Source organism: Prionailurus viverrinus, chromosome B4, assembly GCF_022837055.1.
Source record: "Prionailurus viverrinus isolate Anna chromosome B4, UM_Priviv_1.0, whole genome shotgun sequence".
Taxonomy (NCBI): Eukaryota; Metazoa; Chordata; class Mammalia; order Carnivora; family Felidae; genus Prionailurus; species Prionailurus viverrinus.
In genome coordinates, this window is record NC_062567.1 from 62,554,654 (window position 1) to 62,573,738 (window position 19,085).

Here is a 19,085-nt window from a genome sequence, read left to right on the forward strand (position 1 = left end):
TATTAGAAGATTTGTATTCCACCAAAAGTTAAAAGTACAAAGAAGATTTTGATTTTGCATTCAAAATCTTTATTTCCATGTGCTTTAACATCTGTGTTTAACTACCATTTAGTTACATAGATTTTAACTTAAAACTTTTTTTTACCATTTATTTATTTTTGAGAGACAGAGGAGCGGGAGAAGGGCAGAAAGAGAGGGAGACAAAGAATCCGAAGCAGGCACCAGGCTCTGAGCTGTCAGCACAGAGCCCGACACGGGGCTTGAACCCACAAACCACGAGATCATGACCTGAGCTGAAGTCAGATGCTTAACTGACTGAGCCACCCAGGTGCCCCAAGTAGATTTTAACTTTAAATTACTTTACTTTGCATACTTCTGCATCATCTCTTATTGGCAGCAATAAATTCTTAGCCTAAAATCGATGAAAGTTTAGATCAACTGAAGTACATCAGAATAACCAGAGCTGCTGCAAGAACAAGTTGTGACTAAAACAGATCTCCACATTGTCTTTAGATTTAGTGGAGGCTGAATGACTTTCTGAAATCCTTCTCAAGTCTATTTTGTTTTTTGTCTTAATTATCAGGTAGTCAAGTTACCTGGTAATAATCACAATTAAGGTGGCAAAAATGAAATGCCATTCCATGAAACTATATGTACTGCACTTATATGACATCAAGTAATCCTTAAAGAGGTAAAGAAATGACTATGTGTTCAAAGTTAAGATTTTGTATCCCTTTGTTTGCAATAGCCTTCAGCTCTTTGGATAACCCATTCTGAAATAAGTTATATTTTGTTTTATGGACAGCAGAAGTTGAGAAGGGAGTGAAAGTTTAGCTTTTTTCATTTTTAAAGGAATTCATCATTAAGGTAAAGTCTTACGAGATTGTTCTTTATTGAGTCTGCAAAATCTTAAAGTAATAAAAATTATAGGAGAATAAACAAGGTGGAAATGACAAGTATCATAACCAAATAGGTTCAAATATATTTGCTTTTATCTAAAACCTGAGTCAGTTTTGATCAATTGTGATCTCCCTGCAGTAACTAGAACACACGCACATTCGCCAAAACTGCATGAGAAAGTGGATGCTTGGCTCTGCGTTCCGTCTCTAGTTCCCTGACATAGTCGTAATGATAGTTTTTACTGAACTGTGAATGCATTCATATCATGAGTTTTTACATGTAAAACAAAGTATCAGAAACAGGGCTAGCCTTACAAAGAAGATTAAAATTGTCAAGAAAAATATTAAGACCTAGTGTAAAAAGCATTGTCTGTTCAGATTTTGGTGAGAAGACTGTAGACTCCACAAACATTAATGTTCTTTCATATTCAATTTCCTCATTCCCCTGATTATTTAGAGAATCAGGTAAAATACACAAGTAAATAAATCAAATTAAATTAAATTAAATTAAATTAAATTAAAAACCAAAAAGAAAATCAGTGTTACAAAATGAATCAACACTTGCTCCCTTTTCCTAGACTTATGTTGGACAAGTCCCTGAATAAGTCCCTGAAATTAGGTGTTCATTATATACCCAAATTGCAACTTCATAATGGGTCAGTGTTGTCATTAAAATGTTAATTTTAAATACTGAAATTCAAAACATTCCATCTTCAATTACAAGAAGGAGGATCAGTTTGAATCGGTGTGTGGCTGTGTAGAATGAGGGTGTGTTGTGTTGAAAGTGGTAGGATTATGTTTTTGCAACAAGAAGTATTATTTTAAATGATCACGCTTTATGAATCGGAGGGTAAACGTCCCTCATGCGTTGCATGAAAGATGAGCTGTGGTAAAGTTTCTTTTCATCTGTCTCACAGGATTAACAAATACTTGGCATGATGGGTTTATTCTAATCCCTAGGAAACAGTTTTTAAAAACTACCCAAAAAACAGATTTTATCTATAATCCCCATAGTAAAGTCTCCTGTTTGGCTGGTTGTTTGTGTTGTTTTCATCACAAGCATTGGCTTTTTCTCCATAGGAGGCAAAGAAAAGCAGGAGCTCCTAAGAATGCATAAGAAGTCCTTTAAAATATGTTTTCAGATGAAAATAATTATTATAGGAGATATAAGGAAATACAGTCGCTAATTAGTTATAGGCTGCAGCTATATCTACTAATAAAACATCTGTCAGCAAAAATGTTATTTTATTGAGTATCACTTGTCTTCCCATTTGACAATTTTTATTTCCTAGTGAAACAAAGATTTCCAAAATTGAAGGATCATCTTCAGTCATTCTGTGTATAGCAAATGGTTCTTCTAAACTTCATAAGGTAGACAATTATTTTCAAACAAGTTCCTTCTGTTATTTTTTATCAGCTAATATTAGCTAGAAATAATTTCTTTTGTTAGGAAGATACAGGCATTTTTGAAAAGTTTTAGGGAATTGTGTTTGCCTTTAAAATGTTAATGTGTAAAATATTTACATCTTAATTAACAGTAATGCCATCAGATGAGAGATGCCATGATCAAAATTTCACAGCTTAAATTTTTTTTTAACATGTAGAAATAAGGGATTCTACTAAAATCAAAATTTTATAACTACTGATAAAATTTTCTCATTCTGGGGGCGCCTGGGTGGCGCAGTCGGTTAAGCTTCCGACTTCAGCCAGGTCACGATCTCGCGGTCCGTGAGTTTGAGCCCCGCGTCAGGCTCTGGGCTGATGGCTCAGAGCCTGGAGCCTGTTTCTGATTCTGTGTCTCCCTCTCTCTCTGCCCCTCCCCCGTTCATGCTCTGTCTCTCTCTGTCCCAAAAATAAATAAACGTTGAAAAAAAAAATTTTTTAATAAAAAAAATAAAAAAAAAAATTTTCTCATTCTGATAATGTGTTTTTACATTCTAAATACAGATTTTTCTTGCCTTTTTTGTTCTTTTAACCTCCTATCTTGAGATAGCTTTGAAATATGCACTCTCCATCGCATATATCTCAAAAATATGGTTGAGGTCATTCAATATGGATACCTTCAGATAGGGTCCAGAAATGAGACAATAAAAAGTTGACCTGATTTAAAAGAAAGTTCTGTCATGTAAAAACATTTGCATAGTTTTTACAACTCCTGGCCTGATCCTTGATCCTTATGAAGGCAAATACCTTTCATGAAAGGACTGTGGGTCTGGGCCTTTAGAATTACTTTGATTTCTATTAAATGTGGAAGTTATATTATTTATGGTATATGTATAGAATTTTCTGAAAAATAAGTCATCCATTCTTTAGGAAAATACCCAGTTCTAGTGATTAGTTTCTGATTGGGTTTAAAAGTCACCATTACTATGTACAATCTAATTGACAATAAGCACAGACATTTTATTGTACCTTTGGTGTAGTATGTTCTATCAGAAATACAGGGTCTATGTAATACCTTTATGTCATAAAATATACAGGTCACAGTACTTGAGAACTTTACAAACACTTAAAAAATAAACGACGTCTCATTCTATTGACTTAGGAATACTAACGCTACATTTGAGATAAAGATTATTAGAATTTTGAAAATATCAGTTAAACAGTTCAACAGATGTTTGAACCACTGTAACATTAAGACAGTATAAAATGGTAGCCCAAATGGCTCAACCTCCATTTTCCAGCTACTAAATATTACTCCTTAAGTTTAATTCAAAATTATTCTTTAAATTACAGCTTTACGTGTATGCTTCAAAGAATGAGCTTGAGAGACAAAGTTTTGAGTTTAGCAGAGCCAAACCTCACTAAGGACCTAATTTTCTGAGAATGAAAGAATATATGATCAGACAAGTAACATTAATTTGATTGTTTAAGGATTTAATGCTGTTTAAGTTCAAAATTTCCATTAAAGTCTATATGGAACCATCTGTGGTAGACTATCCATATAGACATCCATATAGACTAGAGATGAACATTGTAACAAAATCAAAACCATACATAAGTGACATGTGCTACTTTATACAATAGCAGCATAAACTATATTTAATTTTAGATAAGTATGGATTATTTTTTTTTTTAATTTTTTTTTTCAACATTTATTTATTTTTGGGACAGAGAGAGACAGAGCATGAACAGGGGAGGGGCAGAGAGAGAGGGAGACACAGAATCGGAAACAGGTTCCAGGCTCTGAGCCATCAGCCCAGAGCCTGACGCGGGGCTCGAACTCACGGGCCGCGAGATCGTGACCTGGCTGAAGTCGGACGCTTAACCGACTGCGCCACCCAGGCGCCCCAAGTATGGATTCTTTTAAAAGAATGTATTTCTTATGCAAAGAATTGTAACTTATTAAAACACCTTTGTGCTAATAGGTATATGAAATGAAGAATAAAATGCCTTATGAAAGTAAGGACTATTTGTATTCAAGTAAAATATATCAAGATGTCCAAAGTTAAAGAAGGGACAAAAAAAAAAAAGCAAATGAAAAATTGTACATCAAGTTTGTTCATTATCAGGATATATTTTAAATGAGGAAATCAAACCTTCCACTCTTTTTCTGATCTGATGAGCACATGGTCCTGGGTCCTTATTAAAATGGTCTTTATTCTGGAGGCATTATGGTGTGGAAGGTGGTTTGGGAGATGGACAGGATCCTTGACTATCAAAACTGGTTGCCCGGCCAGGTAACTGAAAGACAATAATTTCATAATGCATGATCTAATGCAAAAAAATAACAAAGTGGGTAGTTGTTGCTGTCTCTTAAAAAAATGTATATTTATTTTTTGAGTGAGAGAGAGCATGAGCAGGGAGGGGCCAGAGAGAGAGGGAGACACAGAATCCCAAACAGGCTCTGCACTGTCAGCACAGAACCTGATGCAAGGCTCAAACCCACGAACTGTGAGATCATGACCTGAGCTGAAACCAAGAATCAGATGCTCAACCAACTGAGCCACCAGGGTGCCCCTGTTGTTACCTTTTAATAGTGAATATTCACCCATGATATGCAGTCTCTGAGGAGAAGATACACATAAATACCCCCACCCTCCAGAACTCACCTTCTCAGGCAGCACGATGGGGCACAGACATCTCACGGAGATGTAGACACAGCATGGTACAAAATGGCATGCAGACCAACACTGTACACACAATTATTCATGACTAGAGATTCATTTCACATTCTATGAATGTTCTCACTGCAAAATAATTAATGGTTTGTGATAGTGGAGGACACTTGCTAGGTAAGCGCAAGAAGGCTCAAGGCACAAGAGACCGCATTGCACTTGTTCTAAGGCAGGAGGCGATTTTTATCAGGGTCATTAACGAAACAGCAGGGACTGACTTTGGCAAATGGGAGCCATGGGGGTTGAAGAATAATTTCTCATGGTTCTTAAATATTACATGTATTTAAAAAGTTCAATTACAACAGGATAAACTTTTGATTATTTAGGTAGAAGTAGCCAGATTTTCTAAATGATGCTTTAGTCTCTGTCCCACCAACTTACCCTGTTTTCGAGTAATTGTTCCTTTATTATTTTAATCCCTCCTCTGGCAACAAAAGACATAGTTATACACTCACCACTTTCCCAAAATGCAAAATCCAGCCAGTTCTTAGGTCTCTAGTCCATATGTTCTGTTTGACCAATGAATGTAGGTGCAGGAGTTGGAAAAAAGGAGCTACTTGCTGGAGAAAGTATATTTACATAGTCTTTAGTCCCATTTGTCCTCTGATACTCAGCTGCTATAAAAATATCAGGGATCTTCTTCTGATGCCCAGATTGTAGCTTGTTCTTCCTGTATGTCCTACAATGACTGAAAAGTGTTCACATGTCCTGAGACACAAACAGATGCCTATTCCATAGCTCCCCTTCACCAGATAAATATAGAGCTGCTTATTAAACACTTACAAGTAATTATAATATGCCTTGGGTCACACAAACCCTATCCTGTTATTAGTGAAAAGTTTTTGCTCATATTATCTCTTTTCTCCTTGCATAATTCTTGTGAAGTCTGGAGGGGCATGCATTTCTATTTTCATTAAATGTGCAGGAATGCGGCTGTAGATAGAATAAGTGATTTGCTCAGGATTAGACAGCCAGAGAAGCAAGGATTAGAACCCACATCACTTTCCAGTGTGGTTCTCTGCCCAGCAAACTCTACTTTCATGTCTAGATTCTTAGAATTAATATTCGCTTTTCAAATTTTAAGTAAAAACAAGATGAGAAGCAGGAAAATGGATAGTGATCGAATAATAAAAAGTATAGTATACTTTAGACAGTACACACTGTTGACATGAAACACAACTTTCCCAAGACTTGCTGAATTAGAGAATGCACTTGTCTGTACTTTGAGGGAAAGTGCTGCATGAATGTGCATTTGTGTTTGTATATGTGTATCTTTTGTGATTTATATGAAATGAAATGAGGTAAAGATTAAGAGCATTGATATATATATAAGCACATATCTATGATAACAGTTCACCTCTGTTGCCTGAACATGCACTGTTCATATAGGGTTCATCAGATTTTCCCTATAATGTCCTGAGTAACAGCCAAGGTCACAGTTTTGTGACTAAGATGAAAGGAACCTGGACCCTCTGACATTTAGTTAATTGCACTGTGCTGCCTTTCTCATTCAACCCAGGGCTTAGTGCCAGATAAGAAACAGAATCTTACTGGTGAACATAGGGCAGAGTATTTTTCATTTACTATGTGGCTATCATAACTATTTTTTTTTTTTATTTTTTTTTCAACGTTTATTTATTTTTGGGACAGAGAGAGACAGAGCATGAACGGGGGAGGGGCAGAGAGAGAGGGAGACACAGAATCGGAAACAGGCTCCAGGCTCTGAGCCATCAGCCCAGAGCCCGATGCGGGGCTCGAACTCCCGGACCGCGAGATCGTGACCTGGCTGAAGTCGGACGCTTAACCGACTGCGCCACCCAGGCGCCCCGTATCATAACTATTTTTATCGAATTGCATAAATTCCATCATCTACCACACAACGTTTTGTCAACCTGCATTATCTCTCAGGTCACGTAAAAGACTGACTTTGTGACTCTTCAAGAGGCTCCAGCAATCATCTTTGAGAAAGAAAGTCATTTCATCTAGCAACATTCAGTGTACCAAGTACTGACAAGTAACTTAAAGCCTAAAAATCCTGATAGAAACTGGTATTGATACTTCTGGTTAATATAACTATTAATGTTAGTTGTAATCAGAGCTAACATTATGCCAGACTGCTAAGCACTTACTATTTGGCATTTTATTTAGTTTTACTCTTTGAGTTTACTACTATTACAGAGTAACAGCAGAAATGTAGAGAGGTTACAGTAACATGTCCAAAGTTCTCTAATACACAGTCACAAAGCAGAGCCAGGCTTCAAACTCAGGCATGCTGATGTCTCAACATTCTAAATATTTGTGAGCACTTTCACTTCCTGACCAGAGTATTGGGAGATATACCTGTCCCTTTACACAGATGAGTCATATTAGAAGATAGTACTTCTATTTAAGGATTCTTGGGATGTTTAGGTGAGGTGGCTGTTTTCACAAAAGAGAAGCAGCAAAATTCGGTTTCCAGTTAGTAATAAATTTACTTCATTGCTCTATCACTCATTAATAGAAGTTTCCAGGCTATGTAAAGATAATGACAGTCTTGCAATTTCATGAGCTTACTGTCCAAAGGAATATCAAACACAGAAAGTTTATTGGTTTCTAAAATACAACAAGGCACACAGAACTCTGAATACTGGATGATAGAATATGTAGGACAGAAGTAAGAGCAATCTCTGTTTAAAAAAATAGATGAATATATAAAATTTCAGACAAATGTTGGCAGATAAATAATATTTAAGCAAAAGAGATTAAGAGAGAGAGAGTGAGAGAGTAGATGTCAGGGAATCACAGCATACCTCCAGCAAGGGGTGCCAGTGTGTTATTGGTTTTCGGTGATAGGCCAGCATTTCATTCCAGTGGTCTCGCCCAAGACCCTCAGCGTCCAGTCCTGTTCTACACACTCCTATGACCTCATTGTGTCCTACCCTATGATTCGGAGGATATCACACTTTCATTCCAACATTCAAAGATAAATGGAGTTTCATACATCTTAGCAGAATTTCAAGCATATGATTTAAACACTGGATGTTGTGATGGGCTCTAAATGATTCTGCAGATCAAACTACTTTCGGTCAAATTAAAAATCTTAAGTAAACAAAATTTACTACACAAGATCAGCATTCAAATAGGAATTTGTGAAAGGAGCACACATAAACCATTTTAGTTCTCTGTACCTTGAGCACATGTCACAATAAACTAGAATGAGAAACACTGCTCCCTACCTGTACTGTTGAATTTGGAAGCAATACTATCAACTTTAAGTGACATAAATCAGCTCTCATTTTTTCTTCACAAGGCTTAACGTTTTACAATGATGCTTAGATTTCTTATCAAAAGGTCAGTACCCACTTTCTTGTATAAATGACCATATTTAATTGACTCTAAGTGATATGTCAGCGTATGTTACTGCTTATACTACAATTAAACAGGGCAGGGCTCCTACAGCATTCGATTTATGATTGCATGGCACCAGAGCACACTGCACAACATTCCTATCTTCTATTCCTGTCCTGTTTTCACAGCAACAAATCAAAATAACAATGATAGTTAATAAGTCCGAGAGCTTATTATGTGCCAGACACTGTTGTAAGTAATTTAAATGTACTAACTCACTTAATTCTCACACCATGACCATGAGTATCATTATCATCATCTCATTTTACAGATAAAGAAAGTAAACACCCAGAGAAGTTAAGGGACCCACCCCCGCTCACTTAGTAAGAGGCAGAGGCAGGGTATGAATCAAGACAGTTGACTCAAGTGTGCATGTGCTAAGTTGCTTAAGAATGAAATGTTATTTATTTATTATTTATTTATTTATTTACGCACTCACTTATTTGAGGGGGTGGGCAGAGAGGATGGGACAGAGAGGATCCCAAGCAGGTTCTGCACTTGTCAGCACAGACCCCGATGCAGGGCTCAAACCCACTAACTGTGAGATCATGACCTGAGCCAAAATCAAGAGTCAGATGCTTAACCGACTGAGCCGCCCAGGTGCTCCTAGAATGGAATGTAATTTAAGGGCATTTCTATTGGGTTATTTTGACAGACATCTCTAAGGAGACTTGTGAGATAATTTTAAGATCTTTTCATTACTTTCTTCCTGTCATTGATGTAGATATGAATGCTTAGAATTGTGGTTCTTCCATATAAAATTTCGCAAACAAGTGTATTTTTAGGAATAATTTTTCAAATCTTTCTGTTTTATATACTGTTAGCATCCATTTCCCTAAAACTGTCTACATGACAAACACTCACTTGTATCTACCTGCAGTCACTGCTGTGCTAAATCAATAGGAGTAATTTTTTGGTAAAACAGAACAAGGGCTTCTGATGAAAACATTGCAACATTTTTAGAGTTTGAAATTTTAACCAATTCAAGATTTCTCTCTCTATAAATAGTAAAATTTTTTCCCATAAGCTGTGATATAAACTAATTGCAGATAGATGGTATAAAACATTTTATTTTTTTAGTGCTTCATTTCCTCTGAGCCAGAGGATAGCATATCAATTTCTCTAGGTTACAGGGTTCTGGTTACTACTATTTTCATCATACCATAAAGTGGAGCACTCTTTTTGAATATATTAGAACAAAATAAATGTAGTAAGACACTGTCTGTGTGCTGATAATTTTGTAGGTTAAACATACAGTATTCTTTTCTAAAAGGTGTGTGTGTGTGTGTGTGTGTGTGTGTGTGTGTGTGTGTGTGTGAAGCTGTGAAGCATGGGTGGGATGGGGTACATAGAGCTAGGTAACATTTCAGACCAGGCAAGAATGGGAGAATAAAGTAGGAGCTAAAGCAGGAAGAAACTTCAGATGTGCACTTGGGAGTTTGCCATTGATTTTGTGAAAGAAGTGACTCAAAGTGTGTGAGCTGGAAGAATTATCCACAAAGCACGTTTTAAGATTGACGTGAAGGTATCAAGGCTGTCTTCCTATGGCCGTTATTCACCTTCCACTCTTAATACTCACTGTTAATGGTCCTATAATATGCTAATGTCTTTCAAATGGGAAAGGTGAATCCCAAAGAGATTACATAATTTGCCCTTTCACACAGCCAGTTAATGATAGAGCCTGGTTAAGACTTACTATATTCATATTCCAGCCCCGTTGGGAAAACAAACTTGACTGGTTGTAATTTCTGTTGTTACTGTAAAAGGACATCACAATAGTGCTTTGTGTAATGGGTTCCATACTACTTCCGCACCACCCTTACACCAGCCCCAGGTGTCCTGTCTTTCAACTTAAGAATGACTTCTTTTGGAAAAGAAAAAAGAAATATTATAACATGGGAAAAATAAATTTTGAATGAATAAATTTTCCCTCTTCCAGTTTAAATTAAAACCGTTGTTGTAGGAGTAAATAACCAGAAAAACTGTATTTGCTCTACATATGACCACACAGGGCTGTTCTTCAGTGAGAGAAATACACATACCTATCATAATCCATGACTGCAATGGAGAGGCTGACCTGGTCCACATTCTCTGGAGGGATATCGAAAATAATAGCCTCATTGTACACAGGGTTTAGAGTGTTTTTCTTCGTCGTTGTTTTCCTCTTTTTTAATCTCCGACCTTCACACATCAGAGACACTTTGACATAAGGATCTAGGAGAGGTGAGGTAATTTCATTAAAATGAAAGTAATAGTACAAGACATAAATCAAACTGTAGGTAACTGTAACTAAATAAGGAAAGTAGTATATTAAGCCTTGTAGTATTATGTTTTAAATTCGAATGACTTATTTTGGGCAATAGACTAAGACTTCTTACTTAAAAAAATTTTTTTTAATGTTTTATTTATTTCTGAGACAGAGAGAGACAGAGCATAAGCAGGGGAGGGGCAGAGAGAGAGGGAGACACAGAATCCAGAGCAGGCTCCAGGCTCTGAGCTGTCAGCATAGAGCCTGATGCGGGGCTCGAACTCACAGACCGTGAGATCATGACCTGAGCTGAAGTCGGACGCTCAACGACTGAGCCACCCAGGCGCCCCATGACTTCTTACTTTAAATGTAAGAATTTATCCTGAAAGAATCAGAAAAGAATTAATTTCGTTTTTTATACAACAGAGAAAACCTACTAGTTTATCAAGAGCCAGTCCAAAACTATAATGTGTCTTTTAGTCACAGCTATTTGAGGACATATTTTGTTAAAAGTGATTTCTAGGGAATATAATCCTAACAAGTAAGAATAATTGCATTAAAGTTAATTTCCTTCAAATGATTTAGGATAAGAGTAAAATTTGTGAAGAGCAATATTGTATCATATATGTGCACATATATATATGTGTATATATGATACAATACATAGAAATTAGAAAGCAAAAACTACATTAGTTAGAATTTCCTCAATTGTTGGGAAGGTACTAAAATTGGAAGTTTAATTTTACAGTCAGCATGTTGGTGCTTGATTAAGGAGCACGGATTGAAGAAGAGGTCACTACAAATATATTAAATACATTGTATTTATATTTATTTACATTGTATTTGGTATTATACAATAGTATACAATAAAAAAAAGGCGATATTTGGTTTAAAGATGTTCTTAAGGAAACCTATTGATATGACATTGCCTATATGATGCCGACTTGGAAGAGAAAAATTTAGTTGGAGTACATTTTTATAGGCCAAACGGGTCAAATAAATGTTAACAAGTTCTGCCCCCACTGACTCATCTCCAGACTTACTTCTGCCACCTTAAGTAGAAAAACTGGTCCAGTATTATAGAAAATTATGCAGAATCATATGAAAGTTTCTGTAAAAGCCTTACTTTTGTACCTTTTTATGAGAAGCAGGTATGGTTTTGGGAGGGGGTGTTGGCATTGGGGTGAGAACGCTATCTGGTGAAAATCCGTGACTGCTCTAGATTCATTCTTGTTTTTTCTCCTTTCCACCTATGGAGTAATACATCTCATTTCCTTAGAATAAGCCAAAATCATGGCAGTATAAATTTATTTGAGCAAATGAACACCTTTTAAGCGCTAGAAAAATGTATCTGTATATTTCATAAGCATTTCCATCAAGGGGCAAAATACATTTTCTGACTAGAAATAGAGTATGCAAAGGAAAACAAAGTAAAATGGTAATGTTCAGTGACTGCTTCCCATTTATTTTTCAGTTTTTTAATAGGAAGTATGTTCTAAGGAAGAAACTCACTTCTCTGATACTCTTTGGTCTATGAGCCCCCAGGCCTAGGCCTCTCATTAACAATGGGAACAAGGCATGATTTATCCTCCACCACCCCCATCATGTCTCTGACCACATTTCTCTACTAGTGACAAGGATAATTTACTGGCTCCTTAGTTGATTCACAAGCCTCCTGTGAGAATTAATGAGGTGGTGTTCTCCGAGCATGCACTCCTCTGATGAAAAGCTTCATATAAACAAAAAGTACTCTTGTAGCTAATTATAACTTTGATGCTGTCTGCTTGTCTCAAAATTTGATCTCTTTTGATACATGGTGGAAAGAGTAGAGTAAACAATAATTTGCAGAGTTCTTCAACATTTACTGTCCCAAGACTTTTTCACCAAAATAAATGTGAAATTTACTTACTTTATTTCTACCTTTATATATCAATTATGTGTTGCAAATCAAAAAAGATGAAAACATAATTCACAAAATAGTTTAAAAGTGAAGATGATAGAGAAAAATTTACAATTGGAAGTCTCCCTCCCATCTGTTCCCATACCTCTCTCTCCACCGTTTAGTTTTTGTGTATCACTTTGGTATTTCTTTTGCAAATATTAACAACATAAATATATATTGTAATGTTCCCCATTCTTACACAGAAAGGAGCATGATTTTTGTATTTATTTTTGCACCTCACTTTTTATTATTATTATTATTATTATCATTATTATTCACTTAGTATATCCTGGAGCTCTATCCCTTAAGCTTTTTGCAAATTTAGTTTATTTTTTTTGTTCTGTAGAACCATAAAGTTATAGATTCGTTTCCTTAGGTCATCCTTTCCTGTATCTCCACTACCATTTTTTATTTGTTTAATTCAACACATGCTTACTGACCTCCCTCTTCTGTCCTTACCATTTTTCCCTTCATAGACCTGTGCCAGAGTTCACATATTTAGTTAACATATAACCCCCCAGACTGTTGTGATTTAAACAAAGGGATAGGGGCGCTTGGGTGGCTCAGTCGGTTGAGCGTCTGGCTTCGGCTCAGGTCATGATCTCACGGTTTGTGAGTTCGAGCCCTGCGTTGGGCTCTGAGCTGACAGCTCAGAGCCTGGAGCTTGTTTCAGATTCTGTGTCTCCGTCTCTCTCTGCTCCTCCCCCGCTCGTGCTGTCTCTCTCTCTCAAAAATAAAAAAAACTTAAAAAAAATAAAAAAATATAAATAAACAAAGGGATAAAAGAGAATGGTGTGGCTTTACCTCTTTATCAAAATTAGCATAAGAGAAATTTCCTCCAAGAACATCCTTAAGAAACTTCAAGAAGCATTTCGTTACTTTATTATTTCTTTCAGTCCCTACTGTTGCCCCAATTCTTATTTAGAAAGGTGGTAAGAATAAATGCACATGATGGTCTTGGAAACTTGTTATTTCTCTATAGATCAGGTGAGGGAGATAAATTAAGTCTAAATGTGTTTTCATACTTGTAGGGTAAGGCAAGCTTCAAGTCCAAGAATCTTCTTTTATAAGCCAACTGACTGGTTATAAGTGGGGCAGTGATTGGTAAATTATGAATTTTTGAGAAAGAACTAGATCAGCAGAGAAAGAAAAAATAAAAATCCAAGTTCATAGTCAATCTATTTGATAACATCTTTTAAAAATTGTGAAATGATAATGTAAATAAAACAGGTGATTTGGAGTACTTTGTCCAAATGAACTATAGATAAATGAACTCAATAATTCAACAGCCATATAGTTGTGTATATATGAAATATTTTATTTGGAAGTTGAGAATGTACCCTTGACCCATCAGGCCAATTGTGTACATACCTGATGACCCAGTGATATCCATAGCCTTCAGATTTCTGCACTTGATGACTGTCAATGTCATACGTCCAGCAGTTGGCAAATAACAAAGGGAGAACATGATTTCACCCAGATCTATACTTTCCTAGAAAGGCAATAGGTAATGTTAGTAATTTCAAGCACCAGATAGTGAAAACCAAATATAATTGAAGATGTTGAGTAAAAAATCACTTTAATAGAATATCTGAATGTCATTCTAAATTGTTTTTATTAAGGATACATATGACATTGCCAGAAGCTGTTCTAAACAGAGTAAAAAAAGGGAGTATAGTCCAGTCGCTCCTTTGACATCTCCACTTGTGTTTTTAACAGGAATCTCAAACTTATTATAGTCAAAACCAGACTGCTGATTCCATTCGTTGCCATTCACTTTCTGAAACCAATTCCTCTGTCAGTCTTGCCCAAATCAGCACATGATGTCATAATTCAACCAGAGGCTGGAGCCAAAAGCCCAGCAGTCACTTTTCTTCCTTCTTTCCCTTGCCCTTACACATCCAATCCATGTCTTGTCTACAAAGTCTACAAAGTCTATCCAAATTAGTGACTTTCTTTTTAGCTCTAGGAGTATCAGGCAAATATCAGGATTACTTTATCAGTCTCTAAAATTGATCAATCTCAGAAGGAGCCAAAGTGATCACTTATGAAATGCAAATCAAATTATTTTACTCTCCTGATTAAAACCATCTAAGGGTTCACAACTATACTGGAAACTTCAAACTCCTGGTATATAAGTGGGGTAACTATAAATCTTGGTATATCTGGGAAATTCTGGGTTTGTACCTACTTTCCTGGTGTAATTATTAAGAATATCCCTTTCGGGGAGCCTGGGTGGCTCAGTCGGTTATGCGTCCGACCTCAGCTCAGGTCGTGATCTCACAGTCTGTGAGTTCGAGCCCAGTGTTGGGCTCTGTGCTGACAGCTCAGAGCCTGGAGTCTGCTTCAGATTCTGTGTCTCCCTCTCTCTGCCCATCCTCTGCTCATGCTCTGTCTCTCTCTGTCTCAAAAATAAATAAAAACATTAAAAAATAAAAAAAAAGAACATCCCCTTTAATTATTTCCCAAACTGTGAGATCATGACCTGAGCTGAGATCAAGAGTCCGCTTACCTGACTGAGCCACCCAGGAGCCCCTTTCATCCCTTTCAATTACTAAATATGTCTTTGGTTTGGACAATGCATTACAAGGTGACACATAGAAGGCCCTGGGTGATAGGGATCCTACCTATCTTTCTAATTTTATTTCTTGACTCTCTTCTCAGCTTACTCTGATGCAGACTCAAAAGCCTTTTTTCTTTTCTGTTATTCAAACAAATGAAGTTTGTTCTTGCTTTTGCCAATTGCATTTTCTTTTTTTCTCTTATGTCTTTTTTGTGGATGACTCCTTCTCACCATGCAGGACTCGGCTCAAATAGCATCTCCTTCCATCTTCTTATCCTATGCTCAACTATTCACAGACCCTTTACATTTTTTCACAGCACTTATCATCAGAAATTATCTTCTAAATTCATTTTTTGTTTCTCTGATTCCCATATTTAAGGTTAGGACAGCAGAGTTCTTGTCTGTCTTATTGCTACTTCCTTCTGACGTACATGGTAAATAGCTGGCTCTCACTGCATTTTTTGGAAGGAATGAAAAGATTATTAGTTAATATGGACAAAAATTGATCTGCTTTGTATCAAATGTGAATTTGAACTGTGTCCAGTACCCTGATATAGATATATTTCCTCTCCATGGCTGCGTAGATGGTGGACAAATGAAAATGAGTGTGAACAATGCACATTTAAGATGCTTCCAAAAGAGCTGTTTACAGGCTTTGATCAAATCATCCCTGGTGAGACAATATATGGTGGATTTAATTTGGTGGGAAATAAGTTGCTTATGTACCCAGGCCCATAGAAACAGGTTCCAAAAAATTCTTCATGACAAACTATTCACATTTACTGGACTTATTCTTCCAGCTTAGGTTCTGACTTCTATAATTCTGATTTCTTTATCCAGGCTCTAGAAGTCGTGGAGCTTGGTAATTAAGAGCATAAACTTTACAGCCAGTTAACCTTGTGTTTCACTCCTGTTTTCTACTTCCTAGCTGTAAGATCCAGGAAATTTAATTCAACTTTGAATCTCTGAAGCTTCATTTTTAAATTGGGAAAAAATACCCAGTCAACAGTGGTGTTAATCATTAAATGAGATAATGTAAATAGAGTCCGGAGCATTCAACATAGTGTCTGGCATATGATAAAAGACACTGTTTTGTTCATGGCTGTATTGCTATCACATGGAGCAGTGCCTTACACATATAAGAAGCTCAGTAAGTACTAGATAAATGAAAAAAATTACTGAAGGAAAGCAGCTATTATTTTTTAAGAACATTAGTAAAAAATATGTGTTTTAAAACAAAGATATATCCAACTGGGTCTCCTCTGGGCTGTTGGATTACTACAGACCCCAAATAGTGAGTAAGATCCAATAGGAGAGGCCTGATGAAAAACAGGAAGAATATAATCTCTTACAAAGGATTCATTCTTTTCACCACCAAGCAGTTAATGAATATTATTTGCTGGGTGCACTGGTAGGTGCCGTAGATGCCAAGTAGATGTGGCATGATTCTGTCCTTGGAGATGTCAGTTGAGAAGGAAAACAGTAGGCTCTGAAAGGCTGAGAAATTAAGTCTGATCCTATTTTATCTGATTATTTTCTTCCTGTTTCTCTTTCTGTCTCTTTTTCCAAGTATTTCTTTTTCTTTCTTTCTTTCTTTCTTTCTTTCTTTCTCTCTCTCCCTTTCTCCCTTTCTCCTTTTCTTTTCTTTTCTTTTCTTTTCTTTTCTTTTCTTTTCTTTTCTTTTCTTTCTTTTCTTTCTTAAGTAGGCTTCATGCCCAGCATGTAGCCCAACGTGGGTCTTGAACTCAAAACCCTGAGATCAAGACCTGAGTGAGCTGAGATCAAGAGTCAGGAGCTTAATTGACTGAGCCACCAAGGTGCACCGCCCCCCCCCCCCCCCCCCCCGCCCCCTGAGTTGGTAGAGTTTTCTCTAAAGTTTTCTACCTGGCAGCCATCCCCCTTTCTCTCACTGTGTATTTCTCCTTCCAGGAATTATCAGTTGGGGATGGTGATGGAGAAGCTGGAAGGTAACAGGAGACATGGTCTCATAGATGAAATGCTTAGAGTCCAATAGGGAATGTACCACAAACAGACAAAGGTACACAAACAGAGAAATCAAAGGGATTAATGAAACACTTTCATGTGTGGTGATTGATATGGTTTTCCTTTTACACATTAAACAATCTGTGGAAGTAATTTGTCTACTTTTCTAGATATATCACATGCTTACTGGTTGGAACAAAGAAAGTTTTACCATATTTGGTCCCATCTCTCAAAGGTCCTTTCTATGGATCCAGCTGCAACATAATTTTGACTATCTGTTATTAACGGGTATTGGTAAACATAGAGGTTAAACTGAGGAGTTGACCAAAGTACTAGCCTAAATCAACTGAAAGCAAAGAGCATGATTAAAGAACATCTCCAGGCAGCTCTGTATGACAAGCTAGCAGGCTTTTTGCCTACTGTAGTAGTAATAAATCTCCTGAAGCATTTAAACTCCATGAGGTCAGGGGTTCTAAGGAAACTGGAATGGACTGGGTGATAATGCTTAATGTATAATATTCATGCATAACAAGTGCACAAAAGTTAGTCTTCATTAGACTAGATTTTTCCTTCAGGAAGTATGAATGTAAAAGAACTGAAACTGCTCACGTACTGAAAAGGGCAGAATACTCTCTAAGGTAAATACCAATATTCTAGAACTTTTTACATCTGGAAGTGATCTAAGAGATAAGTATGAAAAATGAACTTAATGAAGGTAAATGGCCATATAACCTTTAAAAAGGTCCTCTAACAAATGTAACAGCAGAACTCCAGACTTTGGCTATACTCCTGTGAACTAGCATGCACTAATGCTCAGTACCCTGACAGAGTTTGTCCCCATGTTGATGGCCTCACTCCAGGGAGCTGAGTGTATTTTAATTCCTGCCTCTTCTCTGCCCCAGATCACTGCAGTTTATAAGGCCACACTCAGCCCCAACAATCTGAACCCTCCAGTGTCCAGCAAAGAATCAGGAAATAAGTTGAAAGGTCTCTGAACATATGGCATAAATATAACACAGTTATCTGATGAAATTCTCTTAAATAAGGATTCTACTTCATTTTTTATTCAACACCCATTTACTATTATTTTAGACAAAATTCTAACAATGTTTACTTGGCATATCAATCAATAGCAGGTCAAAACTCACACGTGAAATGTGGAGATGGGGAAACAGGGTTGATCTGGTGAAAGCAGCAATAAATGATGGCTAGAGAGACAATATTCATACAAGAAAGAAGGAAACATTCTAAAAACGATAACAATCTGGAATCATCTTGTATCAAGGGGAACTAACACTAATAATGTCTTACAAACTTAAAAACAGCATTTTATTATAAACTTCAACAGTAATTAGTATTCAAAATGATGACTCTTGAGTCATTAAGCTAAGAAAAAAATATTCCATATGTTCTGTTTAAGAAGGTAGAGAAGTATATACTAATTTTTAGAGTTATTTTTATTGAAATTCCTTAAAATGTTTGAAGTGGTAATTTGGGGTTTTAGTTTCTTAAAATGAGAAAGACTTTGAGTTTCTGAAAATTTTATTTATGGGTAACCTCATTTATTCCAATTCTACATAAGCATGAACTTCCCATATTAATCTTTGAGAAACTATTGTATCTTTGGGCAAATAATCATTTGAAAACCTGCTTTAAGTCTAGGATAGTGTTCCATAAAATTTCTTACGGGTAAGAAGACCATTCTCATACACACTAATGTATTTGGTGGAACATTTCACAGTGACAATCTTTTAACTGTATACTTGGGAGAAGGGCTTATGAAAAAGTCTGACACTGAGGCTGAGTCAGGGACTGTATGTTTGATTTCTTTATCCTGGTTCCATAGACATAGGGGCTGGGTAGATAAAGATCATTTTCTAATAATTGGCTATAGTTAACCTCATAAACATAGTCACAGTTATAAAGTTTCTTTCCACGTACCACT

At 36.5% G+C, this 19,085-nt stretch overlaps 1 protein-coding gene across 7 annotated transcripts in view; it reads right to left on the reverse strand.

Annotated features, from left to right (window-relative positions):
- Nucleotides 1–255: 255 nt before the first annotated feature.
- The window catches only part of SYT10 (synaptotagmin 10), a 69,309-nt gene continuing 50,479 nt past the window's right edge, over nt 256–19,085 (reverse strand). Inside the window, exons 4-8 of one of the 7 annotated variants that reach the window (XR_007154208.1) lie at nt 13,966–14,086; nt 10,447–10,618; nt 7,807–7,936; nt 4,439–4,583; nt 1,907–2,002 (exon numbers count right to left, since the gene is read on the reverse strand). Coding sequence is in view for 5 of the 7 variants with exons in the window: in XM_047868342.1 (XP_047724298.1) it covers nt 1,895–2,002; nt 4,439–4,583; nt 10,447–10,618; nt 13,966–14,086 (546 nt within the window). In the remaining 2 variants the exon portion in view is untranslated. Of the gene's footprint in view, nt 2,003–4,248; nt 4,584–4,826; nt 5,706–7,806; nt 7,937–10,446; nt 10,619–13,965; nt 14,087–19,085 lie in introns of those variants that run through there. The other 6 variants (XR_007154209.1, XM_047868342.1, XM_047868343.1 and 3 more) reach the window with 6 other exon arrangements.